Source organism: Myotis myotis, unplaced genomic scaffold (genome assembly GCF_014108235.1).
Source record: "Myotis myotis isolate mMyoMyo1 unplaced genomic scaffold, mMyoMyo1.p scaffold_m19_p_4, whole genome shotgun sequence".
Lineage (NCBI taxonomy): Eukaryota > Metazoa > Chordata > Mammalia > Chiroptera > Vespertilionidae > Myotis > Myotis myotis.
The window spans coordinates 30,543,007-30,565,014 of record NW_023416346.1 but is presented as its reverse complement, the minus strand read 5'-3'; the positions used below and the strand labels follow the sequence as shown (position 1 = coordinate 30,565,014).

The 22,008-nt window shown below is 35.4% G+C and overlaps 1 protein-coding gene across 7 annotated transcripts in view; it reads right to left on the bottom strand.

The window, feature by feature from the left end:
• Window positions 1-1,212: 1,212 nt before the first annotated feature.
• MBNL3 (muscleblind like splicing regulator 3) overlaps window positions 1,213-22,008 on the bottom strand; it is a 90,690-nt gene continuing 69,894 nt past the window's right edge. For 3 of the 7 annotated variants that reach the window (XM_036305114.1, XM_036305120.1, XM_036305121.1), the window contains 4 exons: window positions 20,897-20,932; window positions 18,266-18,360; window positions 16,999-17,072; window positions 7,505-15,041 (listed from right to left, as the gene is read on the bottom strand). In XM_036305114.1, coding sequence (XP_036161007.1) covers window positions 17,016-17,072; window positions 18,266-18,360; window positions 20,897-20,932 — 188 coding nt within the window. In that variant the 3' untranslated portion in view covers window positions 7,505-15,041; window positions 16,999-17,015. Of the gene's footprint in view, window positions 1,309-7,504; window positions 15,042-16,998; window positions 17,073-18,265; window positions 18,361-20,896; window positions 20,933-22,008 lie in introns of those variants that run through there. The other 4 variants (XM_036305115.1, XM_036305117.1, XM_036305116.1 and 1 more) reach the window with 4 other exon arrangements.

The following is a 22,008-nucleotide window of genomic DNA, read 5'->3' as shown; positions in this document are numbered from 1 at the left end:
GAGAAACATCGATGAGAGAGAAACATCGATTGGCTGCCTCCTGCATGCCCCCCACTAGGGAGCAAGCCCGTGACCTGTGCATATGCCCTGACCAGGATTCTAACCTGGTCACCTCTTGGTACATGGGACAATGCTAATCAACTGAGTAATACCAAGCGGGCTATATACTACATTTTTTATCCACTCATCCATTGATGGACAAGTATGTGTTTGAGTTCCTGCTTTCAATTCCTTTGGGTATATACCCAGATGTAGAATTGCTTATTTATATGGTAATTCCACTTTTCACTTTTTGAGGAACTGCCAAAGTGTTTTCCACAATGTATCATTTTTTCCTGTCTAACAAACAATGCACAGGGTTCTACTTCAAATCCTTACCAACACTGTTTTCCATTTTTATTATAACCATCTTAGTGAGTGTAAAGTGGTATCATATTGTAGTTTTTATTTGCATTTCCCTATTGACTAATGATGTTGAACATCTTTTCATGTGTTTATTGACCATTTGTATATCTTCTTTAAAAATATCTAGTCAAGTCCTTTCTTTGTCCATTTTTTAAATCCTCAACTGAGGATATTTTTCCATCGATTTTTTTTAGAGAGAGTGGAAGGGAAGGAGTGAGGGACAAAGGAAGGAGGGGGGGAGAGATTGTTTACCTCCTGCATGCACCCCAAACAGGGACAGATATCGAACCTGCAACCCAAGTACGTGCCCTCGACCGGTAATCAAATCCAAGACCCTTCAGTGCATGAGCCTAACCACTAAGCAACACTGACTAAGGCCTTCCTTTTTCCATTTTTGAATTGAGGTGGGTTTTTTATTTTTGTTTTTGCTGTTGAGTTGTATGATACTACTTTTTAAAAAATCACTATGCTAGGTGCTGGCAATATAGTAATGGATAAGGCACAGACCCTATCCTCAACAAACTCACAGGCTAGTGGGAGCAGCAAACAATATTTTAATGCAGTGTGGCAAATCCAATGACAATTATATGCCCAAGGCATTAGGAGAGTTTCAAAGAGGGGTACACTATTAGAGGTGGAAAGCAGACATAGAAGTTTTCCGGGGGGATATGATGCCTCAACAGAATCTCAAAGATTGCTAGCTAGACCAAAAGGGAGAGATTGAACATTCTAGGCAAAAATGAAACCATGAGCAATGGCTTACAGGCATGAATCAGCAGGGCATTTGCTGAAAACTACACCCATTTACCTGCTGTTGAAGTAGCAAGTCCAAGGTAGGAAGTGGCAAGAGATGAGGCTGGTGAGGTAGACAGGGACTATCATAAGGTGTGTTTAGGCTTCATCCTGAGGGATATGGGGAATGATTAAATTATTTTAAGGAGAGGAATTACATAGTCAAACTTGTGTATATATGGCATGATATTTTTTATATACATGCTGAGGTAGGTAAATTTGCAGCTGCATGCTACTAGAAAGGACAGGCCCAGGCTTTACCTGCCTCAGGCCTAATATAGCTGTCCCAAGATCTAAGATTGGGAAGTTGTTTTAGATAGATCATTCTGACAGCCATGTGAAGAACTGATAGAAAGAAAGCACTGGAGGCAGGGCATCAAGTTAAACTAACTAAGTATAGTAAGGATGGAGAAAATAACTAGGAGATATAATTGATAGGCCTTGATAGATTGGATATAGAGGGTGGGGTAGAAGGAGTCAAATGTGATTCCCAGGCTCCTTGCATGTACAACTGGGTGGAGGAACAATATATTTGAGAGGAAAGATTGTGAGTTTAGGGATGGATGTAAAGAGTGGTTTTACTTTTAGATGATTGGCTGGAGATGTCCAATAGATGGCAATGTCCTTATTGGCTCTATTGGCTATGAAGATTGAGTTGCATAGCCCAAGGATCTAGTTTAGTGTGGAAATTCTTATAGCATTAAAAGGAGCCATTGGAGTGATTATACTAGAGATCCACCTTCTTCGAAGGTTCCCTGTCCACAGCTTCAAAGAAGCAACCATTCATTACATACCATGTAACTACAACCTTTTGGACAGAACTGAATACAACAGGGATAAACATTTGACTCACTAATCAAATTCTCTTTCTTCAGAATAAGGTATTGGGTCCCAGTGACTGAGTCAATTATTTGTGGGGAACCAAGCTTGAAACTCAAATGAATTAATCATTTTCAAATTGTGTCCCAAGACTATCATAATCATTTGGTGACTTGTTAAAAATATAAATTCTCATACCTCATCCCATATCTACTGAATGAGAGAGTTGTCCCAGCAATCTGTTTTATAAGCCTTCCAGGTACTTGTGGTGCAAGCTATCATTGATATAGACTCTTAGGATAAGACAACCATTCTGGAAGTGGCCATGATCAAATAAATATTGATAAGTAGAGAAAGTTGAAAGCTTGTTTGGAGAGAGAGAGAGAGAGAGAGAGAGAGAGAGAGAGAGAGAGAGAGAGATTACTTGATAACTTTCCAGTTCCACTAGGTCCAGTTGTTCTTCCTGCAATTGGAATTTGTGAAAATTCCCTCTATCATCACATAAATCCCCTTTATTTGAATAAGGTTTTTGGGGTGTTTTTTTTTTTTTTTTTTTTTTTACAATAAAGGTATCCTGATTTCTTAATTTATTGTTTCTCAAAGAATTTATTATGCATTCACTATATGGCTACTGTTTGAGGCACCATAAAAGATACCAAGATCAACTAGACCTGGTTCTTGCCTTTGTGAAGCCAAGTTTAATGGAGAAGTCATATAGACAATGTTAGAAGCACTGTAGGAGAGGTGGTTACTAAGCTTGAGATTGTCTTCTAAGTATTAAATGAATATTAGCTGCATTAGTGATATATGGCAAGGCCATAGAAGACCTGAAGAAAGGAAGTTGATAGCTCATATATACCTTGCGTGATAAGTTTAATATAGATAGATACATAGGTAGATAGACAGATAGACCTGATGAGTGATTTGAAAAAGAGGAGGAAAAACAGAAGGTGTTTCTCCAAGTGGAGAGAAAAATAGCACAAATATATATGGACTATGGTATATATCTGGGTGTAAAGACAAATACAAATTTAAAATAAGAGGCTAAATTCTCTTTGTGGAAAATAAGGGGAGAAACTTCTCCACCACCTCTTCTCTTTTCTTTTAAAATTCTCTTCCCCATCCTTCTCAAATGTATTTAAATATTTATAATGGCTAAATGAGCCTCTCATTAGTCTGACAACTCAGGAATATTCCCCCAAGGAACTGAGAGCATTCTCTCTGAAATGTAAATATCAAGGAAGGTAGAACCCTACTTCCTATGATAGAGCAACCTAACTTCCCTGAGCACCTTGCTCCAATTTGCAAAATATTCTGTGGACTTCTCCTAAGGATAAAGTCAACATAGTTGGTCTCCCTAATTATGATGATAAATTAAGAACACACTATGAATGACAAGAGGTGCTGTCAAATCCTCTTATTGAAGATAGCTATGGTTTATTTTGAAAACATGTACGTAATGGGTTGTATCTGCTTTGCTGTATAAGGAGGTGAGATTCCTTCCTATCTTTGCAATTTATTAGTAGACTAGGAGCCCAGTGCATGAATTTGTGCACCTTGAAAGGAACTGTGGGCTGCGAGGCTGTGGTGGGCACAGGGGTGGGTTTTGGCCCATCCTCCAGTGCCCCTGCCCGGCCCTTCCTGCCACAGCCCCTGGTCCCCTGTCTGCAGGAAGCCCTGCTCCCACCATCACCATTCCCATGTGCTGACAGAGCAGAGCAATTGGGGCTGGTGCCAGCAGCGGGTGCAAGTGGCTGCTGCCCTAATCACCCCTCAGGAGCAGGGAGAGGTGGAGAAGCCCTGAGGGGCGATCAGGGCTGGCAGCTGCTGCTCACACCCACTAATGGCACTGAGTGATCGGACGGCACCAGGTGCCAGCAGCGGGTGCGAGAGGTGGCTGCCGGTCCCGATCGCCCCTCAGGAACAGAGGAAGGTGGAGAAGCCCTCAGGGGCAATCAGGGCAGGCAGCTGCCGCTTGCAACCAGTGACGGTGCCCGAGAGATTGAGTGATCGGGGCTGGTGCCAGGTGCCAGCTGTGGGTGTGAGCAGGGTCAGTGCCAGTAGCGGGTGTGAGTGCAGGGTGGGACCATGGCATGTGGGAGCAAAGAATTTTCAGTAACCACCAGAGGCTTGCCCCGATGACAGCGACTGGCGCCCCACCTTGGTCTGGCGCCCCCGCTCACCTGCTCCACCATCCCACCACAGCCGATGCCCACCATGTTCCGCGCGTGCCCCCTGGTGGTTAGCACACATCATAGCGACTGGTTGTTCAGTTGTTTGTTCAGTTGTTCCTCCTTTTGGTCGATTTGCATATTAGCCTTTTATTATATAGGATTGCCTGTGATGCACATCTAATTCTGGTTTAATGTTTACTCAATAATAAAAGTGTTTTCTTCCACTATTACCTTTGTGGAAAGGAATTTTGAATTGGAAGAAAATATCATTTTTTAAATTTTTTTAATTGATTTCAATGAGGAAGGGAGAGAGAGAGAGGGAGAGAGAAACATCAATGATGAGAGAGTATCATTGATTGGATGGAGCCCACAACCCAGGCATGTGCCCTGACTGGGAATTGAACCGTGACCTCCTGGTTCACAGGTCAATGCTCAAACACTGAGCCATGCCGACCAGGCAGAAAATATTATTTTAAATTATATTTTCCCAACAGTGCTTTGGTTTGTTGAGAGTGCTCAGGTTATAGAAGGCATGGGGAAAGATAAAGCTAGAGGGGAAGTGTAACGTGAAAGCAAGGAAGAATCCTATGTTAGAGTGTAGGCTTTATTCCCTAGGCCGTGAGGAGCTATGGGAGATTTTGTCAGGAAAGTGAAGTAATCAATTTTAGACCTTAGAAAAATTACTCAGGATGTAATATGGAGGGTGGAACAAATGGCACAGCACTAAATGTGGACACAATAATAATTTAAAATACTATTTAAGGATTTTCTTAGTCCAATTACTCAAAGGTAATTCCTATGCTGATCTTTCTCTATGTCACCTAACAATATTTGGATCTTGTATATTTTTATTTTTACCACAGGGACATTTTTCACAGATGTAGAGAGCAGAGGACAATAGTGAATGTGGCTGCATGCTATTTTTCCTGACTGGTTTGGGTGCTCTTCTGGCCCCAAGAGCTCAGCCCAATGACTCTTAAGGTTTCAAGCATATTCAGGATCTAGAATATCACTGATTGTGTCTATCAGGAGAAAGGAGTTGCTTATTATAGTGGTTTCTACCATTGACTGGTGCTCAGTTTATGGTAAACAATTGCTTGATATTTAGTGAGGTCTTGTATACAGTCCAAATTCAAGTGTGACTATTAACACAAATGCCTCATTTATTAGCATCCTCTATCTGGACCCCCCTACCCCCCCAAATTGTAACCGTTGATTGTCTGGATTCATGTGGGTTCAGGTTTTCCAAGTATAACAACCCATAGATTTCCTTAACATGGGACTTTGTAAATAGAAATTGAGGAAAAACCAAGACACTTTGAATTAACTACACATACATTTATTAGTCAACAAAAGCAGAACAATAACCACTTTATATATATGTATATATTTAACACAGATATGAATCTCTCTTAACTGCCAATTTCCCCAGCAAAGAATCATTCAACTCTTCAGGTCATGAAGGCTAAAGCAAAGTCTCAGTCCTGATCCTATTCTTTCCCACTCTCTTCTTAAGACCTACATTGATCCTTAATGGGTTGACCATCATCTTCTGTAACCAGAACATCTCTAGAAGTATGCTGACTGCAGAGTCTCCTCAGATTCCTTCTGCATCCTCTCAAGTTCAGTTGTTACTGCTTTGAAAGGTGCTGTTGCTACTGCTTGCTGCTATTCATCCGCTGTTACTCTGATTTTTTACCGATCTCTTTCTTTTCACTTTTACATGCATGAAATGTACTGAATCTCTTATGGAGAAACCTCCTTCTTCCTTATTAGGTAAACCTATAATTTTTCATGCATCTGTTGTGCTCTGCCTGTGTTCCCTGACTGCCTTTGCACTGCACTCTGTTTTCATACACAACAAAAATACTGGGCTACTCTGACCAGAACTTCCTTCTTATACTGATTTCTGTATCTACTTCAGAATGTTGTGCTTTTCCTTTTTGGCATCCATTTGTAAGGACAAAATTAGACCTCCTGTCCCTCTCCCAAACCTCATCCTTATGTCTGGGTGGCTTACCTTTTTATCACTGGTGCTCTTGGCTTTTATTCCTCAGCCTCACTGTTCTCCTGCCTAAGGGAGAAGTTTAAATCCAGGCACCAAAAGAAAAACTTGGGAAGGCCAAATTAAATGGATATTTCTAATTCAGAAAAGAGTCAAGTAAAAAATCAGAGTATGGGTGTCCATCTGGTTTTGCCTGTTGGTCAACTTTCTTCTGGCCAATAGAAATTTCATTTTCATGATGATCAGGAATGCCTGCCCTGAATTCTTACCTATCATTCAGCAGATTCAAAGAGAAAGACATAAACTGAATTCTGACGAGGTCAAATACCTCTTATAAATGTCTATATACTGAATTGGTTTTAGTGCTGGGATTATCACAGACTCACAGAAACATGCACAACAATACATCAAAATGCTCAAATTTGGCATATTGCCATAGTGGGAACCACACTCAGAGATAGTAAAACATAAGGGGGCAATGGAGCTAGTAGCTCTGTATGATTCAGTTGATATTACACAGGGATCCAACCTCATCCCTGTCCCATTTTACTGTTATAGATGTGTGACTAATAATAATACTTTATTCTGTCACAACCTCTCATCCACAGGCTCTTTACCACAGTTTTCCATCAGCCCCACTACCAAATGGTGGCCAATGAGAAGTTCACAATTAGTGTTTTTAAGTATTTAGAAATCTGACAGAATAAAGTATTACCAAATTACATTTTGCTTTCTTAAAAACCTAACATAATTATCCTTTCATTCCCGTGCTATTTATTGGACAAAACCAATTTTAAGTGAGAGAAAACATTTTGATGAAAAAAATCTATGCATCTCATTGTTATGAAACCATTGATGTCCATCTTGTAGAGAATAAAATGAACAGCACTGGTTTCATATATTAGGTTAAAGATGAAGAGTAGAAAGGAATAACTGGAAATTACAAAACTTCTAATAATATATCTTAGAATATGCCTCAATTTTTGAAATGGAATAGAAACCAATAAACATTATCTCAAAATTTTAAATTTTCTTTTACTAAAATATAAGTATATCTTTATGGGGTTAGTAACTTCACTATCATAGGAATAATACATCTAATACAATGGATGATTATATAATTCAAAATACTGAAGTTATATTGTGAAATAAATTTATTCTATGTATGAAATATAACATTGAACCAAATTACAAACTTAAATTTTACATTAGTATTACTAAATATGAGGATTAATATGCTAGAACATGAATAGCTTTTAAGTAAACCCCTAACGTGTAGATATGGATTCATAAAAAAAGACATAACCAAGAAATTTAACATTTTATTAAAAGACCAAAAAAAATGAACATAGAAATAGCATACTAAAATGAGTTGTATAATGCACACTTTTAAACACAAAAAGCAGTTCAGCACTAAAACTTGAAAAAAAACATAAAAATCAAAGCATCTAGGTGCCCTATTGATAGCAGTTGAGAGAATGAGCTATTGCATCTTAGCTCACATTATGACCTAAAATATTATGGGACGTTTATATTTTTGAACTGTTGGTCAAAATCTATAATTGTTTCACAGGGCTAATAATTTTCTTATCTATAGGTATTTTTAAATTGACATTTTATACCCAAAATACATGTTTCCATTTTCTACATTATACTGTATTGTTGTTATAAAAATGTGGAGAGTTGGCCCTCAAAAATACATTTAAGAACATATTAAAATATCTTAATTTAAAATATTGTAATTAGTGGACATAATAATAAAAGTTCATTTTCTAATAAAGCAGCAGCAAAAGCAATAAAGGGAAGTTTATTTTGAAAGGGGCAACTCCAGAATCCAATGATATGATAGTTATATCATTCTCTCAACCACTAGACACAAAAGCCAGCAACAAAATAATTGGGTTTTCATCACTAAAAAAATAGCATCGGTATACAGAAATAAAACTTTGAAATCATGCAGTTCTATGACAGACAAACATTTAGGTTGTGTGTTTTGGGGGTAAAAGAGCACTGCTTAAAACTGGGTTACTTTTAGGTCTTGTTACAGAGGTATTTATGTTATTAAAGTAAAATGTGATGTAGACGATGACTAGTGAGGATTTTTGCAATATCTGCGAATAGCTGTGATTTACTTCAAAGTGATACATTATTTTTCTTTTAGGTCTAGCACTATAATTGAGGATGGGCTCTACTTAAAGTTAACATTTCTCTGGAATAATCCTGTTTCAGATTATTAAATGGGTAGTTCTCTTCCAGGCAAGGACAAGTAGAGAGGCTGGAAAGTATATGAATTAGCCAACTAAACCTTTTCCCAGTCTTAATGACAGAGGTCCTCTTTTGGCCTCAAGTTATTCACATTCTGTTAGACTTCATTCTCTACTTTTACTTCTTTAAACACAGCTACTCTGTTTAAGTGCCAAAGAGTGTGACTCAGTGGCTGTCATCAGGCACAACATGCCAGAAGTTAATTGGGTATCTTTTGTGATGTTTCTAGGTTCATTCTTACTATTTTATTGATTGTTTTTCCTGACTGAAAATCTTACTATATTTCTATTGACTTCATGAAAATATATTCTTGTGGCTATACACTCACAAGAAAATGTTGGAAAATATGTTGGTGATAAGGTTGAAGTTGAAGTTCTTAAATGCTGAATAAGTGAATGCTTACATTTTATATCATGAAAATGCTGGTCAGATAGTCAGGCTATTAGTTATAGGTTGACTCTAAGGATATGGGCTGAAGGGACAAAAATAGATTTCTAATCAACTGGCCCTGAGTTATTGGACAACTGTAAGGCTTGGATTGCTTTCTAGCTTTGGCTTATTTTCCTGTCCCTGTGAGAACTATCAAAATGGGTAGCAATATTAATAACTCCGTCACCCCCAGGATGGGCTCCTTCTCTAGGGCAAGGGCAACAAGTCCCAAGATGTGAAGGACTCAAAGTACCTGTGGTGATCTCTCCTTAATCCTTTATAACCTCGACCTTTTCTGGACCTCATTGCTTAGAGGCAACAAAATATTAAATGGTGATCTGGATATGATGTGGGAGCTAAAATTGGCAAAGATAGTTTGATTGAAAAATTCTTTGCCAGCTCCTATGTATGTAAGCTTTTTGCTGATTCTCTCCTGTTTAGTTAAAACAGTGTGAGGCTAAAGTGGCACAATGGAGTACTTTCTAATTTGGTAAAGGTTAAGTCAGAAAACAGCTTCCACTGATCAGGTATAAGGCAAATAAAGCAATTTATAAAGTTGTACCAGGAGCATTTTTTCCTTTGTTGAAGTGAATGAGATGCCGCATACTGGCCCTACTTAACTGTTAAATTAAATCTTTCGATGGTTGCCAATTTGGTTTTGGGTCTTGGATCTTAAAGGGGAATTAGTGGTAGATGTTAACTATTGATTGTCACTTAAATAGATATTAGTATATATATATATATAAATTGATAATTTTATGTGAAAGATGTAATCTAATTTGATCATAATGAGAATATCCATTTTGGAATTTACAGGGTATTTCACTACTTGCAACCATTGGGGGGAAAAAAACAGCTAGAAACCTGCCTGGTGTGTGTGTGTGTGTGTGTGTGTGTGTGTGTGTGTGTGTGTGTGTGTGTTTACAGTGAGGATTAATTTAAAAAGCAAACAGTTTCTGCTAGTGATCTTGCTAAAAGGTGAAGTACTTTAACTCCTGTTCAGTGCTGCTAGCTGAAGTTGAGCTGCTACCTGTTACCAGTCTACTCTTTTGGTCAGCTGTAGCAAAATAGAAAGCCTTCACAACAGCAAAGCAACATCTCTCCCTCCCAAAGCCTTAGAAGTAACTCTCTCTTACTAACTTTTCCACTATTCTCACAGACTTCTTATATTTAAAAAAAACCTCCAAGGATTGCTTTCATGGACTATGTACATAAGTGCAAAAAAGGTGTGTCTCACACATTCGCACCCTAACTGAGGCAGTCAGTTAACTGCAGCATGTGTCTCTTCAACACTGTTAAGGGGTCATTCCACAGTATCTTTATTGCATGTTTTTGCAAGTGAATTAATTTAATAGTATGCTTTTATCATTCTTTAATCCTCATTTGGATATATTTGTGTAAGTATGTAATTCCAGAAAAGAGAATTTCTGCAGTTACAGCTATGCCACTTGAATAATTTTAAATAAATGAAGTTATGAAAAAAGGTCAGGTAACATAAATACCACAATTTTGTTTTGAAGTCCAAATACTGTGGAATAAAACCCTACACACACAACAAATTCTATAAGCTATAAAGCTTGATTTTAGAATCCACAACTTGTAAACTTTTTGATAAAAAAAAGTCACACAAGGACACAAATTCAGCTTTCAAATGGGAATTTTGGACAAAAAGAAAATCAACCATATATGTTTTCTGAGATTTGAGATGTATCTTCTACATGCTCATACTGTCAAAAACCATGTATAGTTTACAAATAAAATTTTCACCAAAAAGGTGTCTAAAGGTAGCCATGTTGTAGTTTGGTTGCTAAAGCAACTAAATATAATTAGTTAAAATTATTATTTGTATATAAAGTTTGTTCTTAAACTGTGAACTGTAAAGAATAGTTATGGATTATAATCTATATCTTGTTATGCTTCAGTGTCAGTTTAGAACCTATCTAAGAAGGTTGAATACATGTAGTAAAATCTTAAACTTTCTCTAATTCTCCTTCAAAAGTAAATTCATTAGTCACTTAGTGATATAAAAAGTAATAAAATCAAAACCTTAAAAACTAACAAGAAAAATGAAAACATGGCACCAATTAGTGAGCTGGTGCTAAGAGCCTTAATTTGTCATTATATTTACAGTTTGATTAGGTTATCAACTAAATTTGTAAAAAAGTTATACCCTTTTACATACTATTTATTCTATTACTTTTAACAGGCACTGGTAAAATTAAAAATAGGCCACTATCTCTCTAAATCTATTCAACAGAATTGGGAAATCATATTTCCCTATTTCTATTTCAATGTGTGTGAAATGTAGAAGAGTTAAAAAATAAAAGAGGATTCCAGTTTCTAATAGTTCTGTGCAAAACAACCTATCCTACAGATTACAATAACTCAAAAACCTTGTGGCTGCATTTACCTAAGAGCATCCTCATCTACTCTCTCCAAAGGCATGGTAAGGGAACCCAATAACATTCCAAGTAGCAATGGGCCTTCTTTACATATTACTTAATACAATTTAATGTCAATGTTTTCCTTATTCAGGCATTACTATGCTTACTGGACAGGCTATTAAAAACTGATTCACGTTGTAAAGGTTAATTTTATTTGGTTCCTACTAATGGTAGTGAGGAGGTACTTGCTTTTTCCCAATTTGAGAGCTGGTGAGGCTACCAACTAGTGAACACAGCCCAGTGATATAGGACAACACTTCCGGCAAAATCAAAGTACTTTAAAACATGTTAAAAAATGGATGGAGAAGATTGATGGACTAGGGAGAAGATGGCTTTTCACATCACAATCAACTACAAATTAAAGACTAATCTAGACAAGTGAAATAAAATGCAATAGCTGGTTACAGAGTCATGCTCCAATTACAAAAGAAAATACTGTATTTAAATACCAATTTTATGAATCCATTTAATTTTGATGTAATCTTAATCTCTCTTTAAATTATACTTATGGTCACAGTGCTTTTTATAAAAAGTTGACACTACTAAAACCCTCTTAAAAGATAACTTTTAGATTATTTTATCTGTATACATGACTTATTTTGTCCAAGTGTCAGCACTCTTGCATATTTTTGCAAAAGGCTGAGAGAAATGAACAAACACAATTTTGGATAATTAAAAATAGAGGCCCTTGTAAATTACAAAGCTTATAAAATCTTACCTAAGAATCACAAGTGATTAGAATTTTATATATACAATTCATTCAGTAAATTACTGTTTAGAGTCACTGATTAATTTTGTGACTTCTCTTTTTATCTGAAAATTTATAGTCTAATGACTAATCTTCTTTTCTTTTCTTGAATAAAGATGTTGCACAAGTCATTGCACAACTAATTTAAAACATGTTATCTTAAAATAGTATCATGCCAAAATTCTTTTGCACATGTATCAAAACTTTAGTGCTTTGACTTTTCTTTCTTTAAATTCATTTATAAAACAATTTTTAAAATGCCAACAACAAAAAAATTGTGGCACCCAAAATTCAACTACCCTGAATATTTCTCACCAAACCTCTTACTAAAATATAAGTCTTTATTAATGTCGTCCAGTGCTTAAAGCAACATGAAAACAACTGTACTCTAGGTTTGCTGTCTATGCACATCTTCATCAGAAGTTTAAAAAGTTAAATGAGACAGCATGTTGCATCAAAAATATCAAACTACACAAAAAAGTTCATTTTACCCTGAAACGTCTCTATCCCCTTTAGGAATACATCCAGACTAGCTTAGGTGCATCCTTCCTGGAGTCCTGTGATCAGATCTACCCTTCTGGGGAGGCACTGACATAGGTTTAACAAAACTCAGTTCCAAACACATGCAATTTCACAAAGGTGTACTCTCCTTTCTTCTCTATCAATGTTAAGATTTGAGGAAATAGAAATTAAGTGGTTCAACGAATCAATAGGTAAAAGTCAGAACACCTCTTGTTCTTTAACTCCAGGCAATACTGTAAATAAATGGCGATGGCTCCATATAAGCAATACCATTTAGATATCACTGATGATCATGATTTGGATTGATAATTAAGATCAACAGGATATCAACTATTAAAGAGCTAATTTTGCTCTTTTGTATTCTGAGCCAATTTGATCAGCTTTGGGATGGAGCCTCAAATGTCCTGAAGTACAAACGATGTGAAACAGACGAACAACTGGGAGCCTGGAGATATTGGTGTCCGACTGTGCCCAACTGAGCACAGTAATGACCAATGAGATGCCCTGGGCCTCAGTTTCATCTTCTGTGAAAAGGTTTTACCAACTCCATTGATCTGTGATTCAAACACTCCTAGCCTGCTTAAGGTATCCTAAATCAGATTTTCTTTGTCACTTTCATGAACTAGAAAACATTAAATCTAAGTTGATGTAAAATATCATATGGTTCCACTACTGTATAATAATAGTAACTTTAATAAGTGAGTAAGGTGGATGAGGCATATCATATAACAGGAATTAATTACTATTTTACTTGGTTATAAATTTAATTCATAAAAATTAGTAATGTGAATTCAGTTCAGGTCTGTGGAGTGCAGCCACTCTGTCTCATCCAAAGGGTCTTAAACACCTCTCTGTTATAATTTTCAAATACATATAAAGACAAACGAATCCAAATCAATATTGGTTTTGATGAGAGAGACTCTTGTTAATAAAGTTTGGGGAAAGCAACACTTAACATATATCACAGGCTACTGAAGTGTTTAATAAAACTGAAAACTCAGCTGAACTAGCCAACTGTGGACATCCTTCCTAGAACTTTTAAATAAATCAAAGAATAATTTTAAATGTCTTTCCATCGTCCTTCCCACCCCCGCCATTTCTCTAATCCTATACTCAGGTTCCAACTGTGATCAATAGAAAAGATTGTCCATTTGGGGAGGAAAGGCCTCACTTGGAACTAATTCTCTTTCACCCTGACAGACTTTTGCTAGATTGCACCTTACTTATTATAAAGAGTATAAGACATTTGCATTCAGAAATGGCTCTTGTGTAAAAGGTAGCAATCCAATGATTTTTACAGGCTTTTCTCCAATGTGTAAAAAGTATCTCCATGTCCCCATATCCCCGTTTAATTTATTACCTGTAATTAGCATATCTTTAAGTCTCCAAGTACCAGTTTTTCAACTGAAGATGACAAATGGCTGTTTTAGACAATCAACCTAGGAGATAGGATCCTTGAACCATAAAACATGTAATGGGCACTTTACATATTTTTTAGTATAAATGCTGAAAGATTCATTTAAAGGTAAATTCTAGTTTTATAAGCCATTTAAAGAGTGAAATTAGGGGTTAATGTTTTAAGCAGTTCCCTGTTTTTCTTGTTTTGTTTTGTTTGTTTTTTGCAGGTAATTATGTCTCTCTCACAAATAATGTACTAATGTGATCATATTATGCAAGGTCAGATCTGCAGGTATAAATTATTCACATGCATGTTTATGAACAGGTTTTGTGAACACTCAAAAGTAAGGCTTTTAAAATGTCTGCCCCAAGAAACCTACAGAAATATTCTAAACAGAGAAAGCATATTAACATTAACCTGTCATATTTTTTAAGCACACATATTTCTGTTTCCCATCAGTAACATTTTAGTTGAAACCAAAGACCACAGATATTACAGCAAAACTCTGTAGTATGTAAAAATCTAACACAACACAATATACCACAATACAGTACAATACATTAATGAGGAAAACGGTATTTTGGTATAATTTTTACCTTTTAAATCAACCTAATAGGCTACTGTGTAAACAAAAGAGTAAGGTAACAGCACTTCAAAACAGATGAACATTACCCACCAAGAATGCACAGTAAGCCAAAAATCCACTGTGAAGATTTACTCAGCCTAATAGTTATTAGTAAATCACAAAGAACAGTGTGACAAATTACAAAATTTTATAGTAGTGTTCTACCTAATAATTCAAATAAGATAGATGGTAGTTCGTTTTCTATTCATGTTTTGTTTTGACATCTCCATTGATTGTTTAATGCTTTCTTTTTAATTTGTTGGCTGGTATTTTTGTTTGTTTAGTATATTGACTGCATCATGCTTATTGTTGTGTTGGTAGAAGAGGACGTACAATACTACATATAGAAAGGCCATATGGAGGTTCTCATGGAAAGATTCTGATACTCCATAACTCTGTTGTTCAGAATTTCAACTGAAATGGAAAAAGAGAGTGAGAAATATTTAAGGGTTATTGAAGCAGAAGTCAGGATACTTTGTTCTTGTTCCAGTTCTTTATGTGAACTATACCATGATATTCCCCACTCTGAATTTCATATTCAATATCTGTAAAAATGGGGCTGTTGGAGATGGTCTCTAAAGATTCATCTCTAAAGTGTATGGTTCTCATTGAGTGCTAATGCGCAGAGTTGCCCTAAGTTAACAGAGATGAGTTCAATTGTTTAATGCATTATCTACACAGTGCCAAGCCTTTTGACGAGCATCCACTTCCTTCAACAAGCATATTGAAAAATCATGCTTACACCTGAAACTAATATAAAGTAATATTGAATGTCAACTGTACTTGGAAAATAGAAAAAAAATATTTGATTCCAATCATTCAAAATATGCAAATATTAAATAAACTTTAAACATTTTAGCTGAATGTTTTGGAGAATAAATATGAAATCTAGGTACTATATAGTATTTTACAAAATTACATCTTTTAAACTTTGGAGAAATTTTCAACTTGTTACATATTAAAGTGATTATGGTGTGCCAAATCCCTGTACATTTTCTAATGGAATCAAAGGAAAAGGAATCACTATTTCCAAACATGTTCTGTTAGGAAGTTAATTTGACAACCTTTGTTTACCTTTATGTGAAGCAGTCCATGAGAATCAGGGAAGTGTTCACAAAACCCACAGTCTCATATTTGGTGCTATTCCCAAGTTGCCACTATCCCAAATGATACCACTGAAAACTATTACAATTCACAGCTACTTCAATTATTCCATATACTCAAAGGTATCTTTAAAAAACATTTCTTATGATTGAAGGGACCTATTTATCTAATGTACAGTCAGCTACATGCTCTGGGCATGGGTGTTCTCAGCAGGAAAGAAATGCTAGCCAGGTTCTGAGGAACCAGCCCACTAAGAGAATAGGACTGTTGCCTTCTTCAACCAAATGACACACTTCAACCAAATTGTGAGAATTTCAAAGACTAATGTATGCAGTTCAGAATTGATATACTTTTTAAATAAGTCCCTATAATTAATTAATTAAAATACCTAAGAGTCCTAAGTGGCTTCAAAGGTCACATGTACCAAGTGAACAATTGCTCAAATTTAAGTGTGTGCTATTACAAGCTCTGAACCAGACAGAGGGCATCAAAGGTTAAGGGGGTAAAAATCCAACAGCAGCAACAAAAATTACATACAAAAAAACCATGATTTGAATGGAAATACTGATTAAATTACTAAATTATGTCACTCAAAATTCAAAACAGCTAGGGAAATTCTGGTAGACTTACATGGGAAGCAATGCAAAATGGCAGACTGTAAAAACACTATTTTCTAAAATGACATAGGAGAGGCATATTACTTATTGTCTTTTTAAAAAATTCTTTATTGTTTAAAGTATTACATAGGTCTCCTTTTTCACCTATTGACCTCTCCCTGGCCGCCCCCACCCCTTACCCCCCTACTGTCTGTGTCCATTGGTTATGCTCATATGCATGCATACAAGTCCTTTGGTTGAACTCTTACCCCCTCTTACTTACTGTCTTTAAGATAATTATCTCAGTCAATTTGTGACAAAATTATTTTGCTTAAATTTAATTTTTAAAAGAATTTAGAAAAGTTGAAAAGAATTAAAATTGAAAGATGAACTCTGTCTTTGGCTAACAAATTATACCCCTTTAGTAGGAAAATATTTCAGAATTTGTAAGCTCATTGGGAAAATACAATACCAGCTGTCATTTTTATATAAAAATTGCATATTTGCTATCTACATTTCAATTTGGAAAATTTAGAATGCTTTAAATCAAGCTCTAAGTTATAAGCAATGCCTATTAGTAAAAGTATTTACCAGAGCATTAGCAAATGCAATTGTGTAAATAAAAATATAACCTATAAATATTATTTATATTAATACTCAAAGAAACTTACTGTTCTATTGGTAACTTCTACATCTGTGAAACAAACATGCTACTGTTCAGTTCATCTATTGATAATGCTGGTATCTATAGTAAAAGAGATTTTAGATTAAAATAGTTTCTTGAGAGGATTCCATTTATTTTGTTCACTGCTTGGACATGGTAATCAATACCATAATCATGTCACAGAAAAATTTAGACAATATTAATGATATCTACTAATAATTAATTTTGCAAAGCACAGATTAGAATGTGATTTATTTCCCCAATTAATTAATGCTTTGTGTGCTATATGGTTATCATACTTATAATTAAAACAGCAGTGGAACTTGCAGTCATGAAGCATGATTACCACTTTAATAAGGCAAAACGGCCATAACATTGCACAATAACTATTGTTTGTATCTCCTTACAGTTTCAAGACTCCCCCCAAATTTATAATTTTCCTTGTGACTCTGCTTGTAAATACCTAAAGCAAATGAAAATCAAAACAACACAAGCACATTTAACGTCAGTATGAGAAGAAATTTCTGACATAATTATTATATAATTATAGGGATATCTGTGCCTTAGAAATAAATGTATTAACTTGTTTTCTTTCCAGCAGATATGAAGGTCGAAGTGATGATTGTATTTAGTGAACATTTAAACACAATAACCAAAAATGGTAGTAAAATAAAACAAATTCACCTCTTGAGCAATGAAAAAGTGTTTAGGAAATATTTAGTATATACATTTAAGGATTGGTGTAGTAGCAACAATTGTATATATAACATATCAAGAGAGACATATGGTAACTTATTGAAAATGAGATAACTGCTCATCTCAGGATCAGTAGCAAAGCAGATACACACCTCTAGGACAGAGATTTTCAACCTTATTCATCTCATGGCACACATAAACTAATTATGAAAATTCTGCAGCACAACAAAAATGTATTTTTTGCTAATTTGACAAAAAATATATAATTTTAAGTCATTCACACATTGTTGTGTTGGCCGTTGTCATTTTTTTATTTGATGATCTGAGTGAAAAGAGGTCAGTGCCCCTGACTAAATAGTCAGGTATTGCATGTTTTAAAAATTCTTATAGCACACCACTGTTCTGCAGCACACAGATTGAAAATCACTGCTCTATAATAAACACAAAATAAAAACTCTAAATGTAACGACTACTTGGCAAACACAAGAATATGGACCAATGTCTCTCACCAATTCAAATAGCATATACCGTTTCTTACCAACACACCATAGTTATCTAGGTGAAGTAAATTGCCAAACCTGATTGCCTGTAGCTGTTGCAACGAAGGGAACACTGGTGGCAGGTGTTGTTGCTGCAGACACAGTGGTAGGTGTAGCACCGTGCATCATGGGCACTTTTCGTAGGAAACCATGGAAGCAACACACAGGAGGGTGAACCATTTATGCAACCATGACATAAACGATGAAATGGAGCATGGTAGGTATCACAGCAACAAGCCATGTGACATCATCATCATGGATACACCAGGGTGCAACATGCAATCACAGCCAGTGCAAAGCAACACAGCACAGAATGGGGAAAGATTTAAAAAGAGAAAAGGGATAAACAATTATAGTTTACATTGAGAAAAACAAAATTATTTCAACATTTAGTTAGTTTTTTAGTAGAATCACATTTTATTTTAATTAAAAGGCCAAATTTCCAGATGGTTAAATTGGCTGCATAAAGTAAAATCTTATTTTACCAAGACTATCTGTATTAATAACTAGTTAAGTAGACAAGTGACTGGGTTGCACATTAAAAATGGGAGTAGGGAACTGTGAGTTGGTGCCTGGGTTCATTAATTTATAGATATGAGTGCTGTCACTAGATTTGCAGGTTCAAAGGGACAGTTATATGTATACTTACCTGATCTACATGCAAAAATATGGTAGTTCAGTTGGTGGGTATATGGTAGGGGAGCAGAGATGAATAATACAATGGCCTACACATTCAGGTTTTTAAATACAACTCTGGCAAACCCCTTGAAACTTAGGCTATTTATCAAACACATGGGATACTTTAAAGAAAATATATGACAAAATCTTGTCTTCATGGCAAATGTTACAGCTACATGGCTAGCAGCTATAACATCTCTTTTAGGGTGTTTTCTCTTTGTCTTTTCTAGTTTCTACTTCATTTAAAAAGTTTTTTGGTGCTTTTCTCTGTTCTAGCTCATTTTGGAAAGCAAACTAAGGAATTAATGGGTAAATGGCAAGCATTCATATATAATAATTTACATCTACATTGATTGAATTCAGATTTTCTCAAAGTACAGACAAAATGAATGGCCCGGAGAGAGAAAAATCAACATATCTAATGTTGTAGAAACTGTAGTTGTACCCCAAGTGGTGATTAACAGAAACTCTGTAGTTTATCCTTATGCCTATCTCTAGTTATCCATTACTTAGAGACATTCTTTACTGTACAACATGTTAATTCTAAAAACACTCCTCCCCCCCCCCTTGGGAGCACAGCAACTCTACAGGAAGCAGCACTATTGATGCATGCAGTTTGCATTCCTACACAGAGTTCTTAGGTGAAAGGACAGGGAAGCAGAGTCACAAAATGTGAAGACACATTTCACAAACTTGCAGAAGTCAGATCGTCTAGTTATATGCATATAGGTCTCCTGTTCTTATCAATGGAAATATTTTTTTATTTTTACAGAGGACAACCAATCCCTCAATAACAGAGGCCACACCTCTGTAGCCAGTGAATTTTATTGTACTACTCTGTGGTTGCTGTTTCAACTTTTTTTTTTTTTTATCTCAGTAAGCCCCTTAGTTCTTTTTGGGCTTTACATCTACTCTGTTTGACCAATGGGATAGAGGTCAAGCCATTGCAAACTCTCAAAAAGGATTAAAGGAACTGAATTGATATGAGATGGTAGGATGGGGTGGAATAATTTCTCCCTATATCAAACAGAGCTATTTTCTCCTTGTCTATTACTGATGCATATGGGGACTATAGGAGCTGTGAACTCCCCAGGAATTCTAGACAAGTCACTTTCTTGTCTTTTGTATTAGTGATGTACAAAATGGTTTTGAGATGTTACCATATTTTATTGGTGATTAATTAAAGTATCTTGTGTAACTGGTTAAAAAAATCACATACCATCAAAGAGTTACTTTGAAATTATTCTGTTGTGTCTAGCTTCCATGAACATGTGCTTCATCCTAGAACATTATAGAATTCATCACAGGACATTAAGAAATGTTCTAGCTTTCCTAAACTCATCCTTTCTAAACATTTGAGTATTGACTAATTTAGATCTTATGGATAACTTTTTTGGAGGAAAATTTTGTACTTTAGAAACTGTACATTTTGCCCTGACCGGTTTGGCTCAGTGGATAGAGCGTCGGCCTGCGGACTCAAGGGTCCCAGGTTCGATTACGGTCAAGGGCATGTACCTTGGTTGCGGGCACATACCCTGTAGGGAGTGTGCAGGAGGCAGCTGATCGATGTTTCTCTCTCATCGATGTTTCTAACTCTCTATTCCTCTCCCTTCCTCTCTGTAAAAAATCAATAAAATATATTTTTTTAAAAAGAAATTGTACATTTTAAATATTTTATAGTGTCCTAGTAACAGATGTAAAGCTAAGAACAAAACTGCCCATTCTGGCTAGATAAGGAAATGTTTCAAAATAGTTCGGCTATACATTTTAGGGTGAAAATAGAGCAATGGCAGGGTCAGTGTTTGGCCAACCAACTAGGACTTGAGAGTGCAGGACTAATGTGATTCCACAAAGATGTGAAACAGCACCACATTAAACCTTAAATACTCAGATAATGTCTAACCATGTCATTCATATGCTCTTTCATAGTCACAACAGAAAAATCACTTTTTTTCAGATTAGAATAATTGAGAATTTTTGTACAAAACCTACCAATACTTGAAGCAGGTGCCATGCACAGTATTTGCCCTGTACACCATGCAGAAAAGCGTGAAAAGTAAAGAAAAGAGATATTTCATTATTTAAGCTTTACTGATAGAAATAATTTTAACTAAAAAGATAATCTTTGCAATATTAATTAATTAGCACATGCAAATCCAAGTAATCTCCTATGCTTATAATTACAGCCTAGTTTTAAAATCACAACCCCAAGTAATCAAAGTAATTCTTGGATGCTTAGGTATAAACATGAATATTAAATTTTCTTTAAGAGGATTATCTCACTTAAATTACATCCTTTATTTATTTTTGGACAAATGCATTCTAAGTAACTTTAATCATGAAAGGGATAATTTTATTTATTACATAAATTGTTTTCAAAATATGCACCAAGATCTGGTACCTGGTACCAATAGTTCTTTTTAGAGCATTTATCTATTATCACTACCTATTCCACCTTATAACTGAGGACTTGACTATGAACATATGGCAAATAGGCTTTTTATCAAAAGGGGGCTCAGCCTAAAAGGTTTTTAATTTGTTATTACTTAAGGGGGACAGGGTTCTTCAGATATTTTGGCTTATGAAGCTAGATTTTAAATTATTCAAATCCAACAAAAAGTCTGAAAATTGTGAAAATTGTGTTTTATAAATGATACCATGAAAATTACTGTTAGTAACTAGATAAAACTTTTTAATAGCGTCTTTCAGAATGTATTAACTGATTTATCAATTAAGCAAGAGGTTTCTTTTTCAAGTCCAGGTATACAATTCTATGCATTTAGTATGTTTATACAATTAACAAGGCTTTATAAATTAATTTTTAAATCATATCATTTTCATTTAATAATAGTTTCCAAAGTGAGAATTTATAATTCTGGCAAGAAAATCTACTGTACTCTGGGTAATTCATAATTTCAATTTATTCCTAAGAGACTATATGCTAATTCTTAAAGTACTGAACCACAGAAGAAAAGTATTTTCCCACATAAATATATTTGGACAAAATTCTGGCTTAAAATTTTTATTCAATTTGGTACAAAATTGTTAAGCTGTTAAATGTAGTTGAATGTAAAAGATAAAATGTGCTGCAAAGTGTCAAGAAA